We start from the raw sequence: 25,594 nt of genomic DNA on the forward strand, positions 1-25,594 counted from the left end.
ACAAAGCAAATAATCTCTCAAAAATGGAGAAAAGGAGAAAACCTTGTAGCAAAAAACTCCTCTCCAAAAAAGAGGGAATGCAAATATGATCGAGTGATAGGATGAGTGATGTATGGAGTTCTCAACATTTATAGCTCCCAAGAACTACATTCATCATGAGAATCCAAATGATAGTCCTGATAGGAGGGAAAGTGATAGACTATGTAGCCCCCTCATAATGAATAATCTCCTTCAAGAATGGTAAGTGTCCAAAAACATGATGCCATGCATATAAACAACTTGTCTCCCATTAGAAGAAACAAAACCATGCATGAACGTAGGGATGTTGATGATGTCTTTGAATAATGTTCATGTCTCCTTGTCCAGGTTGATTATTCCACAATCTAATAAAGTGTATGCCCAATCAATGAAGAAAGTGACAACCTAGAACGATGTAGAAATTGATGTAGAACAAGCTCCAAAGACAAATAGGAGAACCATATTGATCATCAAAGAGGAGACATATAACCCCTCAAATATAAATATTCTCCATCACAAATTTGAAAGACAAATGGATCCATCACAAGTTCAATCAATCTACCTTCATACGAAGGACCAATACAAGAGACATAACTTCTCATAAACAGATAACCTGTTGTAAAGAACACTGGAAGTACTCTGTAGAATAAACTTTGAAACCCTCAAATCTCATAAATCAAAGACTGATTGCATCTATGTAGAAACATTAGAGAACTCTTGATCAAGGAGTCTCATAAGAATCATGATAAGTAAACACAATTAGTTCGACTGTGAAGGATCTATAGGAAAACTCTTAAACTGGTACAACACTGGAATCTATGATGTAACAAATGATTTACTAATGAATATAATTTATATGAAGTGTAAAGATAAAAATAGCACCTTCCTAAATGACAAGATATCCAAGCAACACATCAGGGATCCATAGGGTGATATTTGATAATAAAATGTACCTAATGTTGAATCTAAAAAAATCATAGATTGAATGATGGAGCTCCTCAATACCTTTCCAAAGTTGTGAGACTCATCGAAATCGAAGACCATGGCAAAAAGTTATGAGCTCAAAAGTCCAAAATGAAGATATGACTTCAACTACTAAAAAATGGCAACAAATAGTTAAATTTTAAAAAATAAATTGCTTTATCGCAAAGGTGGGAAAATTATCTTTCAACAATATCTTGTTTGTGAAAACAAATGTTGTATCAAGTTATGTTGATTTTCCCATCGAGAGTAAGTTGTGCAAAAATGAAAAAAATAGCACCTAGAGGTTGGCCCCTTAAAGGCACCCATGTGACCTTGTTGCTGGTGGAGACAAAAAAAAGGCCTACCACCAATGGCGAGGGGCACTAGGGAAAGCAATGCTAATCGAGGTGATTGGGTGGTGGGCCATAGTCCTCGCAAATCGAGGGTATAAACCCTCACATATTAATAAGACCATGATAGTGAGACCACAACCGCATAGTGCTTAAAACATAATGTAAGTCCATGCATTAAATATTTAATCCAAATAAATGTCAGCCTAATCAAATAAAACACCGCAGAAACCCCACACACGGGACAAGACGATGTCTATGTAGCCAACAAAATAACTGTGATATCAACTATTATATTTAATAGTCAAATGTTTTTCATAACTAACAAAAATGGTCATTTTATTGGCTAGATAACCATTCCACATAGTAAATGGTGCCCAAAAATGTCGGCTAAGCATGGTAACAAGTATTTGTTGTATATGGTAAGGGATGGTGAGTAGGAGCAGGAGCGGCCATAGAAGTGCGGCTAGGGTTTCTTGGAGAGAGGCAGATGAATCAAAGTAGGGCAATGGCAATGGTGAGGAGGACGTTTACTCCTCTCTTCTTGTTCTTATCTTTTGTCAATGCCCATGTTCTTATGTCATTTGTCTTGTTGTTCGTGGGTTGTGTCTTAGTGTGGAGACGTCGGAGGGTGGTTGTGGTTGGGGTGTTGTGAAGGCGACTGAGGGGTTGTTCATTGCAAACGATGTTGTTGGGCGATGCTTGGGTGTTGTTGGGCGATGCTTGGGTGTTGTTGTGAAGACCTCTGCATCGATTGTATTTTCTATTGTTGTTGCGGTCATTGTGTTGCGTCAGGAGGTGTTTGGGGTTGATGAAGACATTGCTTTGTCCATTGTGGGTGCCCCAACGATCATCAACTTTGCCCCTGTTTATGCTGCTAGCAGAGGTGGATGCAGTGTGGAGTGTCTTGTTGCGGGAAGGGTGCATAGATGGAAGTGGTGTGATGGGTTTCCCTATCAGGTGGTTATGTTGGGGTGGTCCCCCATCGTGTTCAAGTTTTGATGCTTTGAAGGCTAATGGGAGGGTGATCCTTTGACTCTTGGAGGAGGGTTTTCTTGGGAAGTGTGGTACCTTTGTGTCGATGGTATTGTTGCCTAGGGTTTATGATGTAGGAGCACCAGAGTAGTTCAAACTGATTGGAGCAGTTAGTGGTGGAATTGCTTGGAGATCATTGCATTTATTCATGTTTGAGAATTTAGCATTGTGGATTTGGATTTATCACCTAAGTGAGTTCATTGTCTTTTTCATATTCAAGATTCATGGTATTTGGACTTAATCCTAGTGTGATATCGATTCTAGTATTGGTGTGTTCTTACCAGTTGGTCTTGCAGTGTGTGGAGCAAAAATGTAGTTTCTGGAGAGATTCTAGTCTGGGGAGATTGAAGTCCAAAGGAACTGAAGTTTGGATCAGTGCTGACAGTGCAGACTATTACTGGAGGCCTATTTGTCGAGCAGAAGATCTGCAGATCTGAGATTTGTGTTGCATGGAATGTTTTGTAACCCTGGGTTGCGGTCTAGCATGTGTAGCCGCTGAAGGCTTATGTAATTTTGTAGATGATTGTAATGATAGATTTATTTGTTACCGGTTATGTTGTGTGTTTCTTCTACCGTTTAAGGTTGCTTACCGATAAAACCTTGTGTTCTGTTACCAGTTACCAGTATCTTGTATGGAGTTTTGTGTTATGAGCTGCATGGCAGGGATGTCCTTCATTGGATCTCCCTACCTTGATTGCATCAAATGGTATCAAAGCTGATTTGTGAGCCTGTTAATCGAGGAAGACCTGGTTATGTATCAGTTGGTTGGAAAGAAAGTTGAGGCAGTGCAAGTCTTGCAAGCAGACCACTAAACCTAGAGCTTGATCTTGAGGCAGTTAGTGGGTGGAGACTTGAATAGATCGTCAAACTAGGGCAAGCTACAGGTTGGACTGGTAGATCGTCGAGGAGAGGCAATCGAAATCTGTAGTTAGACTGTCGAACCCCTGAGGCAGTGCAAGTACCTACTGACAAATCGTCGAACTAGATCAAGTGATGGGACTCACTTTTCAATTAACCCCGAGAGTCTGATGCAGGAGCACTGGAGTAGTTCAAACTGGTTAGAGCAGTTAGCGGTGGAATTGCTTGGAGATCATTGCATTTCATGTTTGATAATTTAGCGTTGTGGATTTGGATTTATCACCTTGAGTTCGTTTTCTTTATCATATTCAAGATTCATGGCGTTTTGACTTGATCCTAGTGTGATATCAATTCCGGTATTGGTTTGGTATTGGTGTGTTCTTACCGGTTGGTCTTGCAGTGTGTGGAGCGAAGATGTAATTTTCGGAGAGATTCTCGTCTAGGGAGACTGGAGTTTGGATCAGTGCAAACTGTTACCGAAGGCCTATTTGTCAAGCAGAAGATCTGTAGATTTGAGATTTATGTTGCATGGAATGTTTTGTAACCCTGGGCTACGGTCCAGCATGTGTAGTGGTTGAAGGCTTATGTAATTTTGTAGATGATTGTAATGATGGATTTATTTGTTACCGGCTATGTTGTGTGTTGCTTCTATTGGTTAAGGTTTCTTACCGATTGTGTTCTGATACCGATTGTCGGTATCTTGTATGGATTTTTGTGTTATGAGTTGCAAGGCAGGGATGTCCTTCATTGGATCTCCCTACCTTGACTGCATCACTTTATCTGATTGCAGAGGAGATATTTGGGATCTGGGTGGAGCTTCCATAGTTTGGCTCATCTTTGGTCTTTTGGGCTCTTCACTCCTTCTAGGTTATTTTTGGCCCTCAAAGTGGTATTTATTATTGTAGGGGACCTCTATGTGTGGGGTCTTTTTGTTTCTGTTATGTTGCCTTTTGAGGTTTCCTTTTGATGGTTGTGGGTGCTCCTCTTTTTTTATCTTTTTCAAGAGGATCTATGGTTTTGTTCAAAGTTTCTTTGTTCTGCATTTATTAGTCTTTCCTATTGAGGTGGGTCATTCTTCTATGAGGGGAAGAGTTGTGGGCTGAGTTTGGTGCGAGAGAACCTGTTGGGGGCTTTGGATGTCCTGTTTTTCGAAGTCGGATGATTGACTACTGCTCTCTCCTTGTTGTTGAGTTTATGTCTCTTTCTCTTATAGAAGTGGAGATATTGGTTAAGCTTATCTTCTTGGAGTTGGACTAGCTTAGACCTCTTTTTCAACTTTTGGTTTTGGGAGTCTTCTTAAAACCCAGTTGTCCAGCAAAGCGTTGTGGTTCCATCTCTTGGTTGTTGTCCAAACTTTGGTTTGTGGTTTGAAGTTTTGTTCTTTTTGGTGATGGTTTCCATCTTCTCGGCCCCTATTGAGGTGGATAGGCATTTTACTATTAGAGGTGTGACTATCAGATGCTTTGAGGTTGTTGGCTTCATTTTGGTGGTTTTGGGAGCCATTACAAAACCCAAATCGAAGGTTAGGGGAGCCTTTAAAAAACCCCATGTTTTTGTTCATTTCTTAATGCTTATCTTTTGTAAACTTGTCTAGCTAGATGTTGATAGTTTTCAAGGGCCTATGATAGACTGTGGTTGTTTTTTGGTTAAGGTCTGGGCTAGCTTTTAGCTACTTGGAGTTTTTGACACGGTTTAAGGGAACTAGGAAAATCCCTGCTGAGTGGTTGAGGGTGCATGTTATACCCTCATTCTTTTCTTTCATGAGCTACAGTTTGAGGTTGTCGCCTTGTTGGTGATGACAGCCTATTTTGTAATGTCTATCTTTTGATTGTTTGGCTGACTCTTTTTTATTGTGGGTGCGCCGGTGTTTGGTTGGCGATTATCAGTTTAGTAGTGTTTGGGTTGTTGATTTTCATTGTTTGTATCCTTTGGCAGCGTAGTGTTATGGGTTCCAGATCCTAGTAAAATCTGAGGGTTTCGGGTCCCTTCAAAAAAAAAATTTAGGGGTTTAAGGTCCCCTCAAAACCTATTTTTTCCTTAACAAAAAACAAGTGTTTGTAATATAAAAATCATATTTTTGAAAACATTTGGTACCATTCATGAATGTCAAACTGAGTATGTAAGCATAAACATTTTGCAAAGCTCTCATAAAGAAGTGATGTACTGAGAGATGACAACCTTTGATCGATCTGGCTAGATCATATGCAAAAGTGAGTACAATCCACACAAACAATAATTGTGTCATCTGATCCAGTTGATGAAGAATCGTACAATGTCATCCAAGGCAAATATTATGTAATGAAAATAGATCTCCGACCACTGGAAATGAATGTTCAAATGGTTCAAGCGATAGGGCAGTGAACATATGAAATGTGCATGGTACAAAGTAGTTCTGGTCAGTATGGTTGTCATTATAATGCCTGAATTTAAAGCAGTTTTGAAACAAAATTTCAGATTTTGATGATTTGGCAATCATTTTTAAGGTTTCCAAGCATTTTGAGCACAATGGAGTGCTTGGATTTGATCCAAAGTGACAAGAAATTTTAGTTGCTAGAACTTTATTTTCACATCCTTGCAAATTTTCCAAATGTTAACAAAATTTGACAAAACAAAATTCAATCTTAACTCTCTCAATCATCTTAAATCTAACCGTGAGGTCAAGGAAACCCAAAAATGCGCTCAACAAGATCTTCAAGTCATATTATCACTCTTTGATCTAAGAAGATGTCATCAACTTTGGAGCTTTGATACCATGTAGGATTAGATAGATGACTCCTGATACCATGTAGGATAAGATAGGTGACTCCTTAATAACCCCAAGATCCTTGCAAAAACAAAATAGTTTCCACAAGAGGGATGACAAGATAACTTGCATAATTATGCATAGATTTCAATAATGGTTGAATATGAATACAAATGAACATAGACCTTACTTATATGGGAAAGGTAATGAGGTAGGAGTACACAAGATGTGGACATGTGTCTTTTTTCAAAAAGCATAAACATAGAAAAACTCATGTTTAAATAGATCAAATTCTTCTATTTATTTTCTATTAATTTCTTCTCTCCCCTCTCGAATGGTTCATTATCATTTGTTATATTAATTCAATGTTTCATCTATGACTTAACACATAAATTAATAAAAGATGTTTCAATAAATTTTAAATAATCTAGGAAATGGTTCTAAAAGAACATGTGTAGTTCGATACACTCCGCATTAGTTTCAAGAGGGCGTCATTGGTTGGGCAATATCATATCACATGTGTTCATATAGGGGAGTTTAATATCCAAAAAATGAAGGTACAATATATTGCCTATCGGTGAAAATAAGAGGGTTTTTAATTCGGGCTATAAAAAAATGCAATATTTGCAAATAGAGGCCCTTTTAATTTAGGTTGTGTATTGGGAGGGAGTGGAAAAAAAGGATTCTAGGGCAATATTTTTTGAAAATAGGGGGATTCTTTAGTATGCCATGAACGCACATGATATAACCCAGGTTCACTAAGTGAAGCCCTCGTGATTAGTTTGTGTTGTAACATGTGAATATGATTTGATGTAAGGGAATTTTCTTTATTGAAATAAGAGATCTTTCAAGATCATTATTTCTAAAAATGTGAGATGTGCTAGCAAGTTCGACTTTGTTAATCTAGTTACATTTATTTGTATTTGTAGATTGAATTATTTGTATTTATAGGTAGATGAGATCATAGTCACATGCCAAAGTTAAAGATGTAGAAATAATACTAATAAATGGTTCAAATATGTTAAAACTAAAAGTTTTCCTTTCATGGGTAGGAAGAAATATAACAAGTTGGTTAATGTAGGCAGATTAATGGATAAGTGCAACCATTAGCATTATTTTTACAATATTAAATTATATTTTTAAATTCGAGATTTATTAAGTTGTATGATGTAGTTTATTATAGTTTTATATAATCTGATATATGACATTTTAAATTATATATATTTATAGTATGTATTTATGTATGTTAGTTTTAATTTTATTCACATTCTTAGGGAATGGAATGGGGTAGCAGATTGTCTAGCCAAATGGGCTTGTGATCGTTCGCAGGGTTGGACTATTGTGGATAGGGAGCAATTATCTTCAGAATTGTCTCTCATCATGGATCCGTTGGTGGATAATGACAGGGTTGCATAGTGCTCTTTTCTTTTCTGGGCGGTTGGCCCTTCTTGCCTTGTACTTCTCTTGTTTTGAATAAATTTGTATCCCTTTTGAATAGAAAAAATGATAACCAAAATGTTATAAACATTTGATTTTTGAATAAGTTTGATGTTCTCAATAGATTGAATTCAATATATATATATATATAAATGATGGAAAAGCATTTCAAAAAGAAAGACATTGTTTATAACCAAGTCTACAATCTGTATCCTTACAATGTTTCCAAGAGCAATTTCCTGTTCAGAGACTGTATTCTGGATTTGCATAGCAATAATTTACAAGGTCAGCTTCCGCTTCTTTCGGATCACCTGGTTGTTTTGGACGTGTCAGCGAATCAACTCAGTGGATCCATTCCAGCAGAAATTGGTGAATTTATTTTCTTTATCCTCTGACTTTCTCTCGAATTTATCTTAATCGTAGCATTCCACCTTCTATATGCCATCTGCTGATTGTGGATCTCTCAAATAACAAGATTACAAGTGAGATTCCTGCCTGTTTCAAAATGCTTTCAATTAATTTTTCGCTAATTAAACTGCACGTATGGATCAAATGTGTTAAATTTTGTGAATAAACTTTTGCATACAGTAGTTGTGTCTAACAGTAAACCTCAACGCTAAAGGGCAAATTGATCAGTCATGCCCTATGGCAAAATATAGTAGCATAGAATGATGTAAGGAACCACTATAAAATGAATCCAAAATTTTTGCTTGTCATGCGTGCATCATAAATTCAGAATGAAATCAATATAAAAGTCCACACTTGAAATAGGCAAAAAAAGGAAATTACAGAGATAAGATGCCAAAGTCATATGCCTTATTACATAGGCAGAAGATATTGCAGAAGCAACTCAAGCAAGATTATTGTTTTTCTTTGAAAAAGTTCCTTTTTACGATATTAGGACATTTCCTAACAACTATTGGTACATTTCCTAACAAAAATTGATATTTTATGTTTCAAACAATAGATTTTATTTGTTCAATTTTTGGAACAAAAGGTATCAACAACCCTCACAACAATTGGTACATGTTCAACTACTGGTGCTCTTCCCCTACTTATGAACCAGTCATTCAAACTTTTAAAAGTTGGAAAATTAAATTACATTGAGTTTATTGACACAGATTTTTCTCACCATAATGCATGGGGTTCCTGTGCCAAGGATTATCTAATATGATTTTTTTTTCTACACAGATTTTTGTATTTTACTCCACAAAGCGATATATTGTTGTAGATATTGTTTGAATATAAATAACCATAATTGAATGAAATGTAGTCTTTAGATCTAAAAAGTAACAAATCATGTGATGTCAGATAAACACACCAATAAAACATGACTTGGTGCACAACTACCTATTAGTCTAACATTTTTTTTGGATCTTTTTACACAACTCAACTAAAAACATATTGCCATGACATTATATTTGATGATGTGACCTTAAAATATTAATTATAAAAGAGAAGTTAGAAATAACTTGTAAAAACCAAAAATAATTTGAAATTTCTACGTTAAAATTTGAAAGTGAGACCTTAAGATGTCCAATCACTGAATTTTCTCCTCTAAATAAATTGCAATTCTAATATATTAGAATGTGTGGCGGCTGCAACAACCACAGACCAAAAGATTGTAACATATAGGTAGATTAAATATAAAGAAAAAATTGAACAAATGTGAATGACATATTTGTATTCACTTGTAATGCTTCCAATGCCTATCAACAAAATCTCTCCATTACACCTCCTTCATACCAAAACTTAAGATTATATTAAGATTTTATTTTTATATGTATTTCAAATGAAGATAATGAGAAGTACTTTCAAATTTAAATATACAATTGTCATCATTACTCTTACAGTTCGTTATAATTATTTCCTAACTTTAATCTTTTATTGAAGATTACTAGCTCATCAAATTTCTTCATAAATGTCCTATCAAATTTTATTTAGTAAAAGAGAAAAGTAAAAATCTTGAATTTCTTGATAATTATATTCTATCCAACTTTATTTAATGAATATCTTAGAATTCATTTTAGTAAAAGGAAGATAATACGATATTCCTTTCTTAGATGCGACAAGCGACAATATTTAAAAAGTCGGTGATTTTTAAGGTCGGCGGAGCTAAAGAATATGGGACAGACTCTGTGGGCGGCTCTTCTGAAAGTGTTAAACGCTTTAGTTAATGTCGGTCATGGCTCCCGATATAACAATAGTCGATTCGTTTTACATTGAGGAGATTTGGCATAAGACTGAGAATACATACAATATCATTCTAACATAGTTTGGTCTTTGGACAATCCTGATTCCCAGTGCCGGAAGACAGCCACAAGCTAGTCAAAGTTTCAGGTGTCTTCGTTACCAGTCTAAGTTAATCTATCATAAATGCGCTTTGTGTTTGAATGTATTTTAAACTGGGTGATATTTATTTTCTCTTCTAACTATTTGTTAACCTCTTCCCCAAGGCTTCTCCTCCTCTCGTAGTTAGATTCATACTTTCTTTCGAATTTCACAAGCCTAATACAAGCCTATGGCCCTATTTGTCAACTGGCAATCAAGTACGTAAAAGATTCCCTCATTCCAGGTATGACATTTCAAAATGCAACAAAGGACTATAATCTTCATTCTAGCATTGTTGAGGTTGGCGGACTCTTCAACCATTCCAATTTGAAGAAAAACAATGGTCCTCTTTGTTACCTATATTGCACTAAAAAGGGCCATTTTCGAACAAGATGAAAGGATGTTACTCAAAGCACTAAGGGCTCACAAATTTGAACTTGGTGATGCCTTTTGCAACCAATGCATTCATGTCTACTGGGCTTTAATTCTCCTCCTCAACCACAAAGGTCATTCTCCTTGTCCTTGTCACCAATCAACTACAATGGAAGTCAAGAATGTCACCTCTAGTGTCTAGGGTCAATCGCTTCATCAACACTCTTGCCTAGTTTTGGAATCTATCTAGCTCATCTTATATGGTTTATATTCAACTTTAATACTATTTATAAACCTTTTGTTTCAATATAATGTTCAAATATCTATAATTATCAATGTTATACTTATAAGTTGTAAGTCTCGAACTATTCCATACCATTTACCATGGAATTTTTGTGCATGGATGTACTTGATCATTTGAAATACAAATATAGGCTAATGCCTTTTGTTTTTTATTTTTAGAAAAATGTTTCATAAGGCACAAAACTCACGTAAGGTTTTGCAAATGGGTACCAAATAAAGTGGGCTTAATCTTGAGGAAATTACATGGTTTTGTAGGGATGGGTGACCTCGTAGAAAGTCTTGATGCTTCATCTTTGTGAGGATCGTGTAGATGTAATAACTATTGAATGGGTCATTCATTCTGATGAGATATGGATTTGTGTGAACGATTATCATGAATTATGAGTAAATGAACTGAAGTTAAAAACCATATACTCAAATTCTAATACAAATATTGTAAGAAATTGAGTTCCAAAGTCATTCCTATTTGAAATCAACCATGGAGTGATTGTATCTCACGCATGCCAAATTCTTTTAGCAAAAAAAGTGTCTTGAATGCACACCACAAGACCCCTCATCATGATGATGACATGAAAAATCAAGCCACACTATTTGTTGTGGCTAGAAGTGACACTAGGAACAATATACAACGGGAGAGTAGAGATTTCTATGATTGATTCCTCACCAAGGCCTAGAAGATACATTTGGCACACATTTCAATTTACAAATGTAAGTATCGATTTATCTAACTCACTAGAATATTGTGGAGGAATTCCTAATCAACTCTATGAAATCCATTTCCCTGCTTTGAAGTAGTACAAAGTCAAAGAAAATCTCTGACTAGCCATCCCAACTTCTAGTAAGAAGCTTTAGATGAGGCCCATTGTTGAGAGTAGTAAACATGAGTGACAATAAACGCTTTGGACAAAATTTGAAATTTTCTAGTAAAGAAAAGAGGTTTAATATGTGAGAACATAACTTACCGAAACATTAAGAAAAAAATGAACATTGAATGAAAGTTATAAAATCATTTTTTCAATATTTTTTTTTTACACCCAATTCTGTATAGACAAGCACCAAAATGACTATTTATTTTGACTATTAAGTCTTTGGCAGGGATTAAGAGAGTTAGTAATTGATTTTCAATCAATTATATCTCCATTCTCAAAACTCGGAAAAAAACTCAATTTCTTTGATGAGTGGCGCCTAAAATCAGGAATAAATCTGAATTAGAAGAGATGTTAAAAATCATTATTTCAGAAGAGAAGTTACAAGAAGAAAATAATGAGTAAAATGATAGTTTACGGGTTCATATGGCGCCTTAAACTTTGTTTAAATTATTGGGTTTAAAATTAAAAAAGGTAGATAACACAGGGAAAATGAAAAACCAACCTTAGCGACAGTTTTAGTTAGTTTTCTGGAATATAACAGCAGACTGAAAGGATTCAAAAAGGACGATTTAAAAGGAGTTCTCAATGAAAAAATTGGAATGTGAAAAGTAAATATAAAAAAATTCTTGGATTTCTTGATGAATATACTGTATCAAACTTTATTTAGTAAAAGAGAATATCTTAGAATTCATTTAGTAAAAGGGAGATAATACGATATTCCTTTCTTAGATGCGAAAAGCAAGAATATTAAAAAAGACGGTGATTTTTAAGGTCGGTGGAGCTAAAGACTATGGGACAGACTCTGTGGGCGGCTCTTCCGAAGACAACTTTCTGATTTAGCCATCCACCAAGGTTCTAAAGGTGCATGCAAATATAGTTGCTTAGTCCAAGGCAACTTTCTAGTTTAAATGTATGCTTACAATCTACATAACGTAGCTTGTTTCTATTAAAAAATGAATGTTTGTTAATATTAATTATAGCAACAATAATTTGATTTATGTTGAAAAAGTATACAATTGAAATTTTATATAATTATTCTAATGTGATATATTGTAGAAAATACTTGTTGCTTTTAATAAATGAATAAAATGTGTCTTTTCGGGATTGCAATGCCCCACATCAGGAAAGAATACCACTAGTCCTAGAATAAAGATTTTGAACTCCATGGCTTAGTGTTTGTATCCAATTGCAACAAAGTTGAATGTGCAATCAAGACCATTGTCAGGGATGATATTCTTCATATCTCTTCCCCAAGGCTTTTCTTCCTCTCATAGTTAGCTTCCTTCTTTCTTTCGAACGCCATGGACCTAATGCAAGCCTATGGCCCTATTTGTCAACTAGCAATCGAGTATGTAAAAGACTCACTCATTCCAGGTACAACCTTTCACAATGCAGCTGCAAAGGGCTAGAATCTTCATTCTAGTATTATTGAGGTTGGCAAACTCTTCAAGCATTCAGATTGGAAGAAAAAAAATAGGCTTTCTTATGGCTTATATCACCATGAAAAGGGTCATTTTTTAACAAGATGAAAGGGTGTTGTTCAAAGTACTAAAGGCTCACAAAGTTGAACTGGGTGGCACCCTCTACAACAAATGCATTCATCCTCCTCAACCACAAAGGTCTCTCGCCTTGCCCTTGCTAGTGTTTAGCTACAATGGAAATTGAGGATGACACCTCTAGTGTTAAGGGTAAATAACTTCATCAACACTCTTGCCTAATTTTGTGATCTATCTAGCTCGACTTATATGGTTCATATTCAATTTTAGCACTATTCCTAAACCTGTTGTTTCAATATAATGTTCAAACAATCTCTTCGTATTCCATACAATTTACCATGGGATTTTTGTACACAGATGTAAGTGATTGTTTTGTGCAATACAAGTATAGGTTTATGCCTTTTTTAAACCACAAAAAAAATGAATGTTTCATAAGACACAAAACTCATGTAAGGTTTTGCAAATTGGTACCAAATAAGGTGGGCTTGATCATGGGGAAACTACATTTTTATGCAAGGATTGGTGACCTAGAAAGTCTTGATGCTTCATTGTTGTACTCAAATCCTAGTACAAATATTGTAAGAAATAGAAGTTCAAAAGTCATTAGCATTCTAAATGAACCATGGATTGATTATATCTCATGCATGCCAAATTCTTTTAGCAGACAAAGTGACTTGAATGCACACAAGATCCCTCATCATGGTGATGACATAAAAAAATCAAGCCACACTATTTGTTGTGGCTAAAAGTGACACTACGAGCAATATACAATGGGAGAGTAGTGTTTTCTAGGCTTCATTCCTCTTCAAGGCCTAGAAGATCCATTTGGCACACAAATTCAATTCATGTTTGCAAGTACCAATTTAGTTAAACCCGTCAAAATATTGTGGAAAAAATCCTAATCGACTCTATGAAATCTATTTCCTTGCTTTGAAGTGGTACAAAGAAAATCTCTACCTAACCATCCCAACTTCTAATAAGAAGCTTTAGATGAGGCCCATTGATGAGAGTAATAAACACGAGTGACAACAAATGCTTCGAACAAAATTTGAAATTTTCTAATAACGAAAAGAGGTTTAGTAATTTACTAGTGCAATATATTTTTAATATGCCATAACATAACCAAAAAAAAATGAACATCTGGATGAAAGCACTTATGTCATTTTTTCAATAATGTTTTGACACCCGACTCTGCATAGACAAGCACCAAAATGACTATCAAATCTTTGGCAAGGGATTAAGAGAGTTGGTAATTGATTTTCAATCAATTATATCTCTCTTTTTGATGCAATCTCCATTCTCTAAGCTCGAAAAAAATTCAATTTAAAAAGAAATTGTTAAACGATGAGTGGCGCCTGAAATTTGGAATAAATCTGAATTCGAAGAGGTGTTAAAACATCATTATTTTCGAAGAGAAGTTACAACAAGAAAATAATGAGTAAAATGCTAGTCTATGGATTCATGTGGCGCCTTAAACTAAAAAAGGCAGATTACACAGGGAAAATGAAAAGCCTACCTTACCGACAAGTTTAGTTAGTTTTCTGGAATATGACAACCTTACCGACAAGTTTAGTTAGTTTTCTGGAATATGACAGCAGACTGAAAGGATTCCGAAAGGACGATTTAAGAGGATTTTTTAATACAAAAATTGGAATGTGAAGTAATAGCACCATATAGGAAAGAAAATTGCTTATTAATGCAGATTTAAAACAGAGCTTTTCAACACTGTTTGGAAAGGTTGTAGATTTTTATAGCATATCCATAACATTTTTGGAAAAAATCAGAGGAAAAAGATAAAATTCTGACGATTTTAAAAATATAATGTTTTGTTGATTATAATTTTAATATAAAATTTTATTTTATTTTTATTAATGTCAATTTTTTTACAGATATATTGACAAAACTTCTAGAATGCACTAATACATCATTATCTTTTATACATTATAAATACATTGAAAAATACATTGAAATAGATATTTGATATACCTAACAAAATAAAGAGAAAGATGAAAGTAAGTCACTACTTTCGGCAGGTTATACTCTCATTGGGGTCCCATGCTAAAACGCCTCTGAAATGTCATTAATAGGAAAAAATAGTGTCTAGGTGGTTCTATGTGATTTTAGGAATTCGCTCTAAGTATTCATCTAGATGTTTGCAATGGCCGGCAGAAGCTCTGTAGTTTTCAAGCTAAATGATGTCTGTATGATGTTTTTATTGTTGGGAATGTTATCTTTAAATGCTGAAGCGAACTTGAATTTTCACAAGAGGAAGGTAAACTACCAGGCATGGGCTCCCGATTGTGTGCTGGTGAACATCATCTCTATAAATGGAGAATACCCGGGGCGGACCATTAGAGCCAGAGCAGGGGACGCCATCGTTGTGCAGTTTAAAGACTTGATGCCCACTAAAAACGTTGTTATTCGCTGGCAGGGCATTCGCCAGGTAAAAAATGACTGGTTTCTTTTTTCATTTGACCTTAGCTTAAATTTTACGCTCTTTTTTCATTTGACCTTAGCTTAAATTTTACGCACATTTTTAGGACAGAAAATGGGTCTGACAGACCTACTCAAATGTAATGGATTGTATTTCATAGGCTGTAGTTTGTGGTAGTGGAAATCGATCTATATATATATATATATAGTCTTTAGGATGTATCATATATATAGTCTTTAGGATGTATCATATTGTATTTAAATAAAAGGGTATTGATATCTGATGTATAGTTAAGCTTTTGTAATTTGTGTGTTATAAAAGGGTATTGATATCTTGATGCACAGTTATTTTTGGTAATTTGTGTGTTACAAAAGAATACTGATATCTTGATGTACAGTTATTTTTGGTAATTTGTGTGCTACAAAAAAAATATTGATATCTTGATGCACGGCTATTTTTTTTGTAATTTGTGTGCTACAAAAAGGTATTGATCGGGATCAGATTAATCTCCTGCAGCCAAATAACCCTGTTGGCGTATTTGTTGCAGAGTGGCACTCACTATGGCCTGAAGCAGTCGGTGGTGTTTTATGGGTCGCTGATAGTGGATGCGACGTGCAAAGAGGCCTTCACCTACAATTGCCAGCTGAGGACTCATGAACAGGCCACGGGGCTCTCGTCCAGGGAATCCATTGGAGAACACCAGGTACATATACAGTTCATCTAGCGGAGTCCTCTTCATGAGGGTTAAAGGATTGATACACTATGTTTTATGATACTTTAGTTGATACATTTAGGAAGGCATCTGTTGGGTTTAAGCTAAGGTGAAGAGTACAGATTTGAAAAAGAGAATTTATTTCAATTGAACGGATCACAAAAATGAAGTAGAAAAGCAAATACTTTATACATTGATAGAAGAAATTAACATTATTATAGTTAAATTATCAATGGTCTTTCATTCTTTGTTTTCAAGTTCTCGCCTCCTCATGATTATGGAGCTTAATAGTTTCCCGGCCTGCAACTCGATGGTCAACATCTCCAATGTAGGCTTTGTTTCCCTCCACTAAAACTAAACTCGTCGCATCATCCTTCTCCGCTAAATAATTCATTTGTGGATTTACTATAAAAACCCTCAAAGGGTCCTTCTGGTATGGCTAAGAAGTGCCTCCCTTATGGTTCCTCTGTTTCAGATGTGGTGCTTGGTTAGTAGGTGCTGGACAACATCTCCTACTTTGAAATGAACAAATTAATTTGTAGATTTAATCATTTGTGATCCTTTCTTCTTAACTTGAATTTCTAGTGGTCATTGGTTACCTTTGTGTCTCTGGTTTTTTCATTATCCACTTTGATTCTACTAAAGATCATGATGTTTTTTTATCATGGGTGATTGTAAATGGAGCCTCATGCTCTTTTCCCTTTGTCCCGGTTGCCCTCCATCAACCCCCTATGTGAATCTACTATTGTTTCCCCTATTTGGGTAAGGCTACCCTAGCTCCCCCTCCATTAATAGTGCAATTCTGCTAATGAAGCTATTGGTAATATGTTGATTTGATTCCTCAAGTTGAACCCTAATACTAGTTGTTACTCTCACACCTCCTACACTCAAAATTTAGTGGATATGGACCTTTTAAAGCCACTACCTATTGTGATTTCCTTGAAATCCGTTTCTAGTGCAAATGTTGTTTTGTTATTGGTCATTTGGCTTCTTCTTGCCCCCATGGTTCTCATTCACTTTCTTATACTAGTTGTTACTCCCACACCTCCTACACTCAAAATTTAGTGGATATCGACCTTTTAAAGCCACTACCTATTGTGATTTCCTTGAAATCCCTTTCTAGTGCAAATGTTGTTTTGTTATAGGTCATTTGGCTTCTTCTTGCCCCCATGGTTCTCATTCACTTTCTTCCCCCACCTAGTGGAAGAATGTTGATTACTACCATCTTGCTTTCTTTCTAGTTTTATATTTTAGGTTGGAGTCTTCGACAAATTTGGCACCTCCTCCTGCTAGGTTGTCTAGTTTGGCAACTCAAACCCTTGTTCCTGCTCATGTGGCTCCTCTTGCAAATCCTTTTGTTGGTGTCTCGCATTTTGGCCTTATCCCTTCTAGGGTTCCTAACTCTTTGTCCCCAGAATGTAGAGTTCCCTCTCCAAATTTGGTGGCTCATCTAAGTGATTCATTTGTTTCCTCTAATGGGGTTTCCACCCCAACTCCGTTGAGTTCTCCTAGCAAAGATGATTCTTCTTGGACTATTGTTCATCGTAACAAAAAGTATTAGTCTCTTATTGTACCCAAATTGTCTCATTGGTACCCACGGTGGGTCCCACCTCTAATTTTCAATGAGGTATGTTTTGTTGTTTTGTCCTCCTCTTTGGACAGCTTTAACTTATTTTAGCTCTATTGGATCTATTCTTTTTTGTTTTTTGTTGTTCCACCTTTGTTTCTTTCAATTACCCCTTTGGTAACCCTTTGCTTTGTACTAATGTTTAGGCCCTATCAAAAACCCACTTATTCTAATAAAAAAATATTATTACTACTACTACAACTAATATACATACAATAATTATAATTATACTGTACATTTAATACAAGACCCATTTCAAAATGGCAAGCACAAGAAATGAATATTGTGGCTCAATAATGTAGATATAGCCATTCGAAGAGAATTTTGAATTTTAGATGTTAACCATTGATTTGGGATATTTTTATTATAGAAATGAATAGTGCTTTTTTTCTACTCTTTGATATTGTGGTTCATAAATCTAACATCTACTCTATGTATAACTTCATCATCTATTCTATATATAAATTCATCATTTGTTGCTCCTATACTTTTGGTTTTTGACTCTCACCTTTTTTGTTATTTTGTTATTGTTTCAATGTAAACAAATAGTTAGTCATTGTTTGGTTATGTTGATCTTGTTAGGAAGAACTTTGTAAAGAGTTTGGGGTCTCTTCAAAACTTGCTTTATCTATAATAAACAATCTCATCATTTGTTGTCTTGAAATTGTTTACTAGTGTGCATTTAGGCGAGATTGGTTTATCAGTACTTGAATGGATGCTAATCAACTATTTCTTCATTGTTGGTACCGAAATTTGCATTCTTTGTAGAATCTTCAAAGAATTCACTTCATATTTTTGCCAAAAAGAAGAGAAAAACTACAAAAAAAACTATCTAAAGATGAAATGTCAATTGAAAACCTTATCTAGAGAGGATTGGTTCGTATAGAATCTATAATTGTGAAACAAACTCACTCAAATGAAATAATGAAAGAAAATAAATTGCATAATTATTAGTTTGTAAGAAGTTAATTGAGATTCTAGAAAGCTAATTAAAACTACATACACAAAATAAGAAGAGAAAAACAATCTATTAACAAAAATGAAATAAAGTACAATCAAATAACATTTATTATAAAATAAATTAATAAAAAAAGTATTAAAAAAAATTGCAATCACTTAATTGTTATTGATGAGCATAAGTTACTACAAAATGATTACCTAAATAATTATATGTCAAAATAAAGGAGCTTTTGCAATAAATAAATTCATTTTCTTCTTTTCTAGTGAACAATTACATATAGATAGAAGAATAGAGAAGAGTACTTTAGACGAGAAGACAAGACTACATAAAAACCAAATATCTGAATTTTCTTTTTCAATTACATGTGGATGTTTCATCTAATTTATATTATATTTTTCTTTTTATAAAAATAAATAAAATTGTTGTTTTATTATTAATTTATCTTATAACTCATAATTACAAAATCTTTTACAAAAATAAAATGATTTTTATATTTCAAAACATGAGTCCCCTCCTAACGGATATCAATTAAAATTGACCAATAGTGCACTTCTTTTATAAAAGTTTTCCTAGACCCTATAGAGAACGTGTACCTTTAACTTAATATTGGCATGATCAGTCAACAATCTTAGTATAAGTATCATAAGAAATCAACTTAGGTATAGATATAGATCCAAGAATCATTTATATTACAACTACTATGTCAACAAAATAAAAAGTGCCTAGAATAGATAGAAAAGGAGTAGATGTCATGGCCACAATTGAATAACTTTTAGATATACAACAAAATGGTTAGTATATTATGATACCTTAGTTAAGAACCTTTTGGACCCTATGTATGATGTCCTAGAATTAGAGCTCATCTATGCACTTGTTGGCCCCAACAATCCCCAGTAACATGAAATATACAAATACTCCCATAAAAAAACCTTACGACCCAACTTATCTTGCACATAATAAATATAGTATCCATAATTTTCCATTCATCATTCTTCATGAACCATTACATTAAAGGATCTTCAATATTGCATTACTTAGATGCCTTCATTTGAAAGAGACATGTCACATTAAAAGAGATGCATAACGATATTTGCGGTGCATGCACACTAGTGATACTATCTTAGTCACACAAATATTGAAAACATGCTTATTTGGGTTAGAACTTCTAGATTATCAACATCTTCAACTATAGCAAAATCACCTCTATCATAGTTACAAGAAGATTAAAGCTTTAGAGTTTGAGATTAGTGATCTTGTATTATAAAAACTTTCAAGATAGAGCCACAAAAGGTAAATTCAAGCCTAATTGATTTGGCCCACATGTCATCATTGCCAAGTATGATTCAAGAGCACATCAAGTAGCTATCCATGAGGGTTGATAATGTGTTGACTTATCAACATTGTACACCTCATGTGCTTTTGTGCTTAATCTGAAGAATGTTCCAATTGGAAAAATAAAACTAGCAAAGAGAAAAATCACCCTCTTGTGAAAACAATTTTTAAGGCACATTGAGGAGTCACCATGATGCACAATTAAAAAATGTCATTTTGATAACTAAGAAATTGAAAAAAATAGAAAATATAAAGAAGCATCAAAATAGTAAAGATAAGAATTGTTCTCTACGTGAAAACTATCTTTAGTGTCCTCTTAAATAAGCACTATAGTAAAAACTTATTCATAGGTGCCATGTGTCATAAATTAGACTTCATCCTCTTTAAGGTCCTCAATCACTCCATACTCAAAGGCCAAAGGCACAAAGGCCTACTTGGATTAAAAACTTCCATATGTTAAATCATACCATTTCAAACTAATTTTCTAATCAATCAAATTAAAATTAATCTTTGAAACAAAAAAAAATTATTTAACAAATCAAATTAAATCAATCAATTCAATTATAAAAATAAATAAATAATTCCATTAAATGAATAAATAACATAACCAAAAAAAAGAAAAAAGATATAACCACTCCATCTTTAGGGAAAAAACAAATAAAGACATTTGTTATAATTTTTGTTTTTATTTTTTAACAAAATTGATTGATTACAATGAAAATAAATAGCAATCTCAAGGTAAGACTGCACCAGAAAGGGAAAAAAAAAAAAGTTCAAGAAGGCTGATAACATCACTAACTATTTCATACACTAAAATGTAACAAGAGAGTATACAACTAAAACACCCAGAACTAGCAGCAAATACATATTTCCACCAAGATTTGTGCAAAAAAGGTCAGTAAAGTTCATAGGGGGCTACATCCACCTTCAGAAAAAGACCTAAAGCGTTTTTTATGATTTTACAAGTCGATTTACACTAAAATTGTAAGTCAAAATAAGGCAAGCAAACTCAAATAGGTATCATGTTAATGGACTCTTTCAGAAGTTTAAAAAAGAAGATATAGGACAAATCAAGAGAAAATGCAAATCCCACATTCAAACTCCACCATTCACCATTTATCCATTTATATGAGTTGACCTAATAGTGCATAATTTGTGCTCTTAAAGAGAGATCACAAGTTCAAATCCCACATTCAAACTCGATCATACACCTGAGTTGCAACACCCAGTGGTGCAAAATTTGTGTTCTTGAAAGAAAGATCACAAGTTCAAATCCCACTGAGGTAAAATATGTATCCCTCATTTGTAACACAGTTAGATGCCTCCCACAAAAAATACGAGGTAGTCTCATAAACCACCCAGAATTGTGAACTACAAAAAAATAATCTTTCTTTAAAACAAAAAACTGAATAAAACTTTATCTTATCCTCAACCAGAAGAGTTCAAAGCGATCTATGGATGCAAATCTGAAAGAGAAGACTATTAACTATTGACTATTGACTATTGATGCCTCCCACAAAAAATACAAGGTAGTCTCATAAACCACCTAACATTGTGAACTAAAAATAATAATCTTTCTTTAAAACAAAAAACTGAAAATAAAATTTCAATCTTACCCTTACCCTCAACCAGAAGAGCTGAAAGCGATCTATGGATGCAAATCTGAAAGAGAAGACTATTGTCGGCCCGATCTTCAAATCAAACCCTTAGTCATGAAAAAAAATCTCGCAATCGCTCACATCTTACCTCAAAAGCACCACAGGAGCAGCCGTAGCACAAGAAGAGGCTTTCTTCGGACATCCATGGTATTCCCAAGCGAAAAACCCTTCACCCCCTGCACCTCTTCAGCAATAACTAAAATAGGACGGAAGGCACTTGCAGAAAAGTTCTTGTTGAGTGCATCTGCACAAGATCCGTGAGAAGGGGAGACCCCGTGCACAAACCCATCACCCAGATCTGAGAACCCATTATTCCCCTGAAGAAATCTCGTAGGGTCGTTCAAATGTGCCAGGATCTCTGGCGCATGTTGAAGTTTCGAAACCCTCAGCTAAAAGCAAGAAATCCTGATCTGAAATCAAAGTCGAAGGTGGGAACGGGCGGGAGATCTTGTTTTGAATTCACAGATGCGAGCGGGAGCGGCCATCGCGATTCCCGAGCTTCTAGAGAATTTTTATAATCTGATTTTATTTCGTGTTATAATCTAATTTTATTTAATGCTATTTATGTATTAATATTAAACAAATGTTTTTTCGTTTGCACTTGCAGGTGGATGGAATAACAGCTGCACGCCAAAATCGAGTCAGCGATAAGAACATTAATAAGTGGTCGCAAGTTGTGGAACGTGAAAGCTTTACTATGATGGGAAAGGGTATAATAACCACAGAGGAAGAAAAACGTTGGAGTGGACCATGTAAACGGGTCAACACACAAGTAAGTAATAACCTTTTTTAACACACTAGTTATCACTATGTTTTCGAATATGATTGTGTATATATTTGTATCAATGTTGCTAATCATATTCTGTGATCTATCATTTTTATGAAAGAGAATATAATAATTTTTTATTTAATTTATTTACGAGCATGTTTGTAATTGTATCATATTTTTAAAATATTGAAAATATAAGCAAGAGACGTCTTTTCAAAGTATAATATTTTCCATTTGATTGCAGGGAAAGCTACGAATCCGTCGTCTACTTCCCAAAAATCCCAAAATTAACAAGGGAGATGGCCCGCACCATAATATCGCATCCCCATAGACTACCTTTTTTATTTTGTTAGTCACTTGTCGTCCACATGTAATTTGGACAAAGGCAAAAATTCTAAGGTTTAGAGTGAGATAACACTTTTATTTTGATATAGACATGAATATAATGGTGTACATGTTAGGAACTTACTACATAAAGGTCAAATAGTATAATTGTAATTTAGGAATCATAAATTTAATGTTTGCATTTTATTTATGACATGGTTGTATTGTTATTTATATGTTATGTTTATCGAACTAGTTTGGTGCTAACATTTATATGGTGTGTGTATGAGTATTAGATGGTTTTGCAAGTGCTCGGGATGCAACAAGGTAGACCTAGTAACCTATTCTTGGAACGAACCTCAAACAAAATAACCTAGTTAAATTAGTGAAGGTCAAGTCACTCTAGATGCTTCAATCCTAGGCAAGGTCTATCTATAATTGTTAGTAATGTCGAATCTAAGACGAGTTATTCCATCTTGTTAGTAGGTCAATTAACTATTTCATTCCCTTGTAAAATAAATAAATAAGAGTGTTACTCAACTTAAACCCCAAGCCATACCTTGTGGAAATGAAATAAGAATAAAAATAAAAATAAAATAATTGATTATTATAATTTAAAATAAGATAAAGAAAAACAAAACAAAATAATGTGAAAATAAACACTAAGGGAATGAAGTTGAAGATAAAATTAAAAAAAAAAAAACAAGAGACTACGAGAGTTGTACAAGAAAAGTTGGAGAGGGTGTTAAGGGAAACACATCCATTTTTACGACAATAGTAATGAGGAGAGGGGAGCACGACATGAAGAAGGAGGTTTAATAAGCATGGTGCCCCAATCTTTTTGGCTTGCACCTTAGTCCATAAAAAACCCATGACCCTCGTAGCTAGGCAAATTCATAGCTGCAAGCAAAATCTACAAACAAAGAGGTCGAGAAGTGGAACAGGGTCATGGTTTTGGGATAATAAAGGTGTGTTTGATTTTTGAAAAGAAATTTATAAAAGAGTTGAAAAAAGAGAAAGTATGTTTTGTAATTGTTTGCAAGCTTGCAACAGTAGGGGTAAAGAAGAAAGATGAGGAAATACTAATGAAAGTTCAATTTTTTTAAGGACTATGTTGATATATTGATGAAGTTACGTGATGGATTTCTACTCGTGAGGAGCATAGTCTTTTGCATGGATTTGATTCCTAGTACAAGTTTTCCAAACAAGGTACCATATAGAATGTTTCCTAAGGATAATGAAGAGATAAATATAAAAGTGCAAGAGTTACTTGACAAGGGATTGATTAGAGAAAGCTTGAGTTTGTGTGTTGTTCCAATAGTATTAGCACCCAAAAATAATGGGGAATAACAAATGCGTATGGATTCTAGAGAAATGAGCAAGATAACAATCAAATATTGATTTTCATTACCACAATGGATGATATGCTAGATTGCTTGAGTGGGGCTAGATACTTCACAAAAGTTGATTTGAAGAGTATTTATCATCAATAAGAATAATCTAGAGGGAGATGAATTGAAAGATACATTCAAAACCAAGGATGGGTTGTACGAATGGTTTGTGATGTCATTTGGATTGATAAATTCTTTGAGCACTTGCATGATATTGATGAATGAAGTCCTAAAGTCATATAGTGGTAAGTTTGTAATTGTGTATTTAGATGATATTTTGATATTTAGTAAAACAAAATAAGATCACTTGAGAAAGAGGAGTTGTTGGTGAATTTGAAAAATTCTAGCTTCATGAAGGAAGATTTATTTTATATGGGGTTTGTTGTTTCTAGAAGTGGGTTAAAAATGGATCCAAGAAGGGTAAAAACAATTGTGGATTGGCCTTCGTCAAAGAGTATGTTTGAAGCAAGAAGCTTCCATAAATTAGCAAGCTTCTACAATACTTTCATTAGGAATTTTAGTGGTATTTGTGCTCCTATTACAAAAACTATGAAGGGTAATTGGAAGGAATTTATTTGGGTAGCAGCAAGAGAGATAATTTTCAATATTTTGAAGGCAGAAGTGATAGAGCAACCCATGTTAGCACTTCCTAATTTTGGGAAAGCATTCCAAGTTGATTGTGATTCAATTGGGACAACAATAGGGGGAAATTTCTAAGTGAAAACTAATAGCTTAATAAATAGCAAAAAGATAAGTGAAACAAAAATAAAGTACTATGTGTATGATCAAGAGTTCTATGCGATTGTGCAAGCACTCAAGAAATGGAGACACTACTTGCTACCAAAGGAGTGTGTGTTGTACACAAATCACCACACATTGCAATTCATAAATAGTTAAGGTAAGTTAAATCAAAGACATATGAAGTGGATTGAATTTCTTCATAGTGATTCATTTGGTGTAAAACATAGAAGTGGGAAATCAAATAGAGTTGTTGATGCATTAAGTAGGAGATGTTTGTTGTTGAATGAGTTGAGAGAATTTTTTCTTGGTTTTGATTCAATGGGAGGGTTGTATGAAGAAGATGAAAACATCAAAGAATCTTGGGTAGCAAGTAAGAATCCAGTGAGAATGAATAGAACTCCATGGTTGGAGTATTAAGGAATCATTATTTATCTAAAATACAATTATAGATATCATCTAAACATAGTAATAGAGAAAATTATGCATCAATATCATCTATACAAAATACATAATCAAAACATCACAAATATGATATGAATGTACTATGACAATGTGTGCATATACATCGGGTTCCATCATACATTTTATTTCCAAGAGGCTAGGGCACTTCTAGCTCAGCCAAGTTCTCATCTTCAACATGTACCTACACTAACTTGCACACAAATTCACATTAGTAGGTCAATACCATAAACCTTACTCAAAGCATGTGTGAGAAATTAAACTCATAATCATAACTTAACTTTGTTTTAATTACAAATTTATTTTCATGCATTTAAATTCAATCATTTAATTTTATCAATAACACTCATGTTATAATCAAAATAACCAAAGAACATGAATGATGTCTAGTAGTCTCATCAAGTATGTACT

General features: G+C 34.3%; 1 protein-coding gene and 1 long non-coding RNA gene across 4 annotated transcripts in view; one reads left to right on the top strand and one right to left on the bottom strand.

Moving 5' to 3' along the window:
- Positions 1-25,594, bottom strand: part of LOC131065961 (uncharacterized) — a 47,686-nt gene that overhangs the window by 15,785 nt on the left and 6,307 nt on the right. The window contains exons 2-3 of one of the 3 annotated variants that reach the window (XR_009371511.1): positions 21,458-25,367; positions 7,623-7,899 (exon numbers count right to left, since the gene is read on the bottom strand). This is a non-coding gene — a long non-coding RNA (uncharacterized LOC131065961). Of the gene's footprint in view, positions 1-7,529; positions 7,900-21,457; positions 25,368-25,594 lie in introns of those variants that run through there. The other 2 variants (XR_009371510.1, XR_009371509.1) reach the window with 2 other exon arrangements.
- On the top strand, positions 14,781-22,641 carry LOC131065960 (L-ascorbate oxidase). The gene is made up of 4 exons (XM_058000573.2): positions 14,781-15,218; positions 15,757-15,912; positions 22,107-22,271; positions 22,513-22,641. Exons 1-4 carry the CDS (start codon positions 14,925-14,927, stop codon positions 22,597-22,599), a joined length of 702 nt encoding a protein of 233 aa, XP_057856556.2. The 5' UTR covers positions 14,781-14,924; the 3' UTR covers positions 22,600-22,641.

This window comes from Cryptomeria japonica, chromosome 2 (genome assembly GCF_030272615.1).
Source record: "Cryptomeria japonica chromosome 2, Sugi_1.0, whole genome shotgun sequence".
Classification (NCBI taxonomy): domain Eukaryota; kingdom Viridiplantae; phylum Streptophyta; class Pinopsida; order Cupressales; family Cupressaceae; genus Cryptomeria; species Cryptomeria japonica.

Coding starts and splice junctions, on each gene's coding strand:
- LOC131065960 (XM_058000573.2), top strand. CDS start 14,925: ATGTTTGCAATGGCCGGCAGAAGCTCTGTAGTTTTCAAGCTAAATGAT. Junction 15,219..15,756: donor GCTGGCAGGGCATTCGCCAG/GTAAAAAATGAC, acceptor TATTTGTTGCAG/AGTGGCACTCACTATGGCCT. Junction 15,913..22,106: donor AATCCATTGGAGAACACCAG/GTACATATACAG, acceptor TTGCACTTGCAG/GTGGATGGAATAACAGCTGC.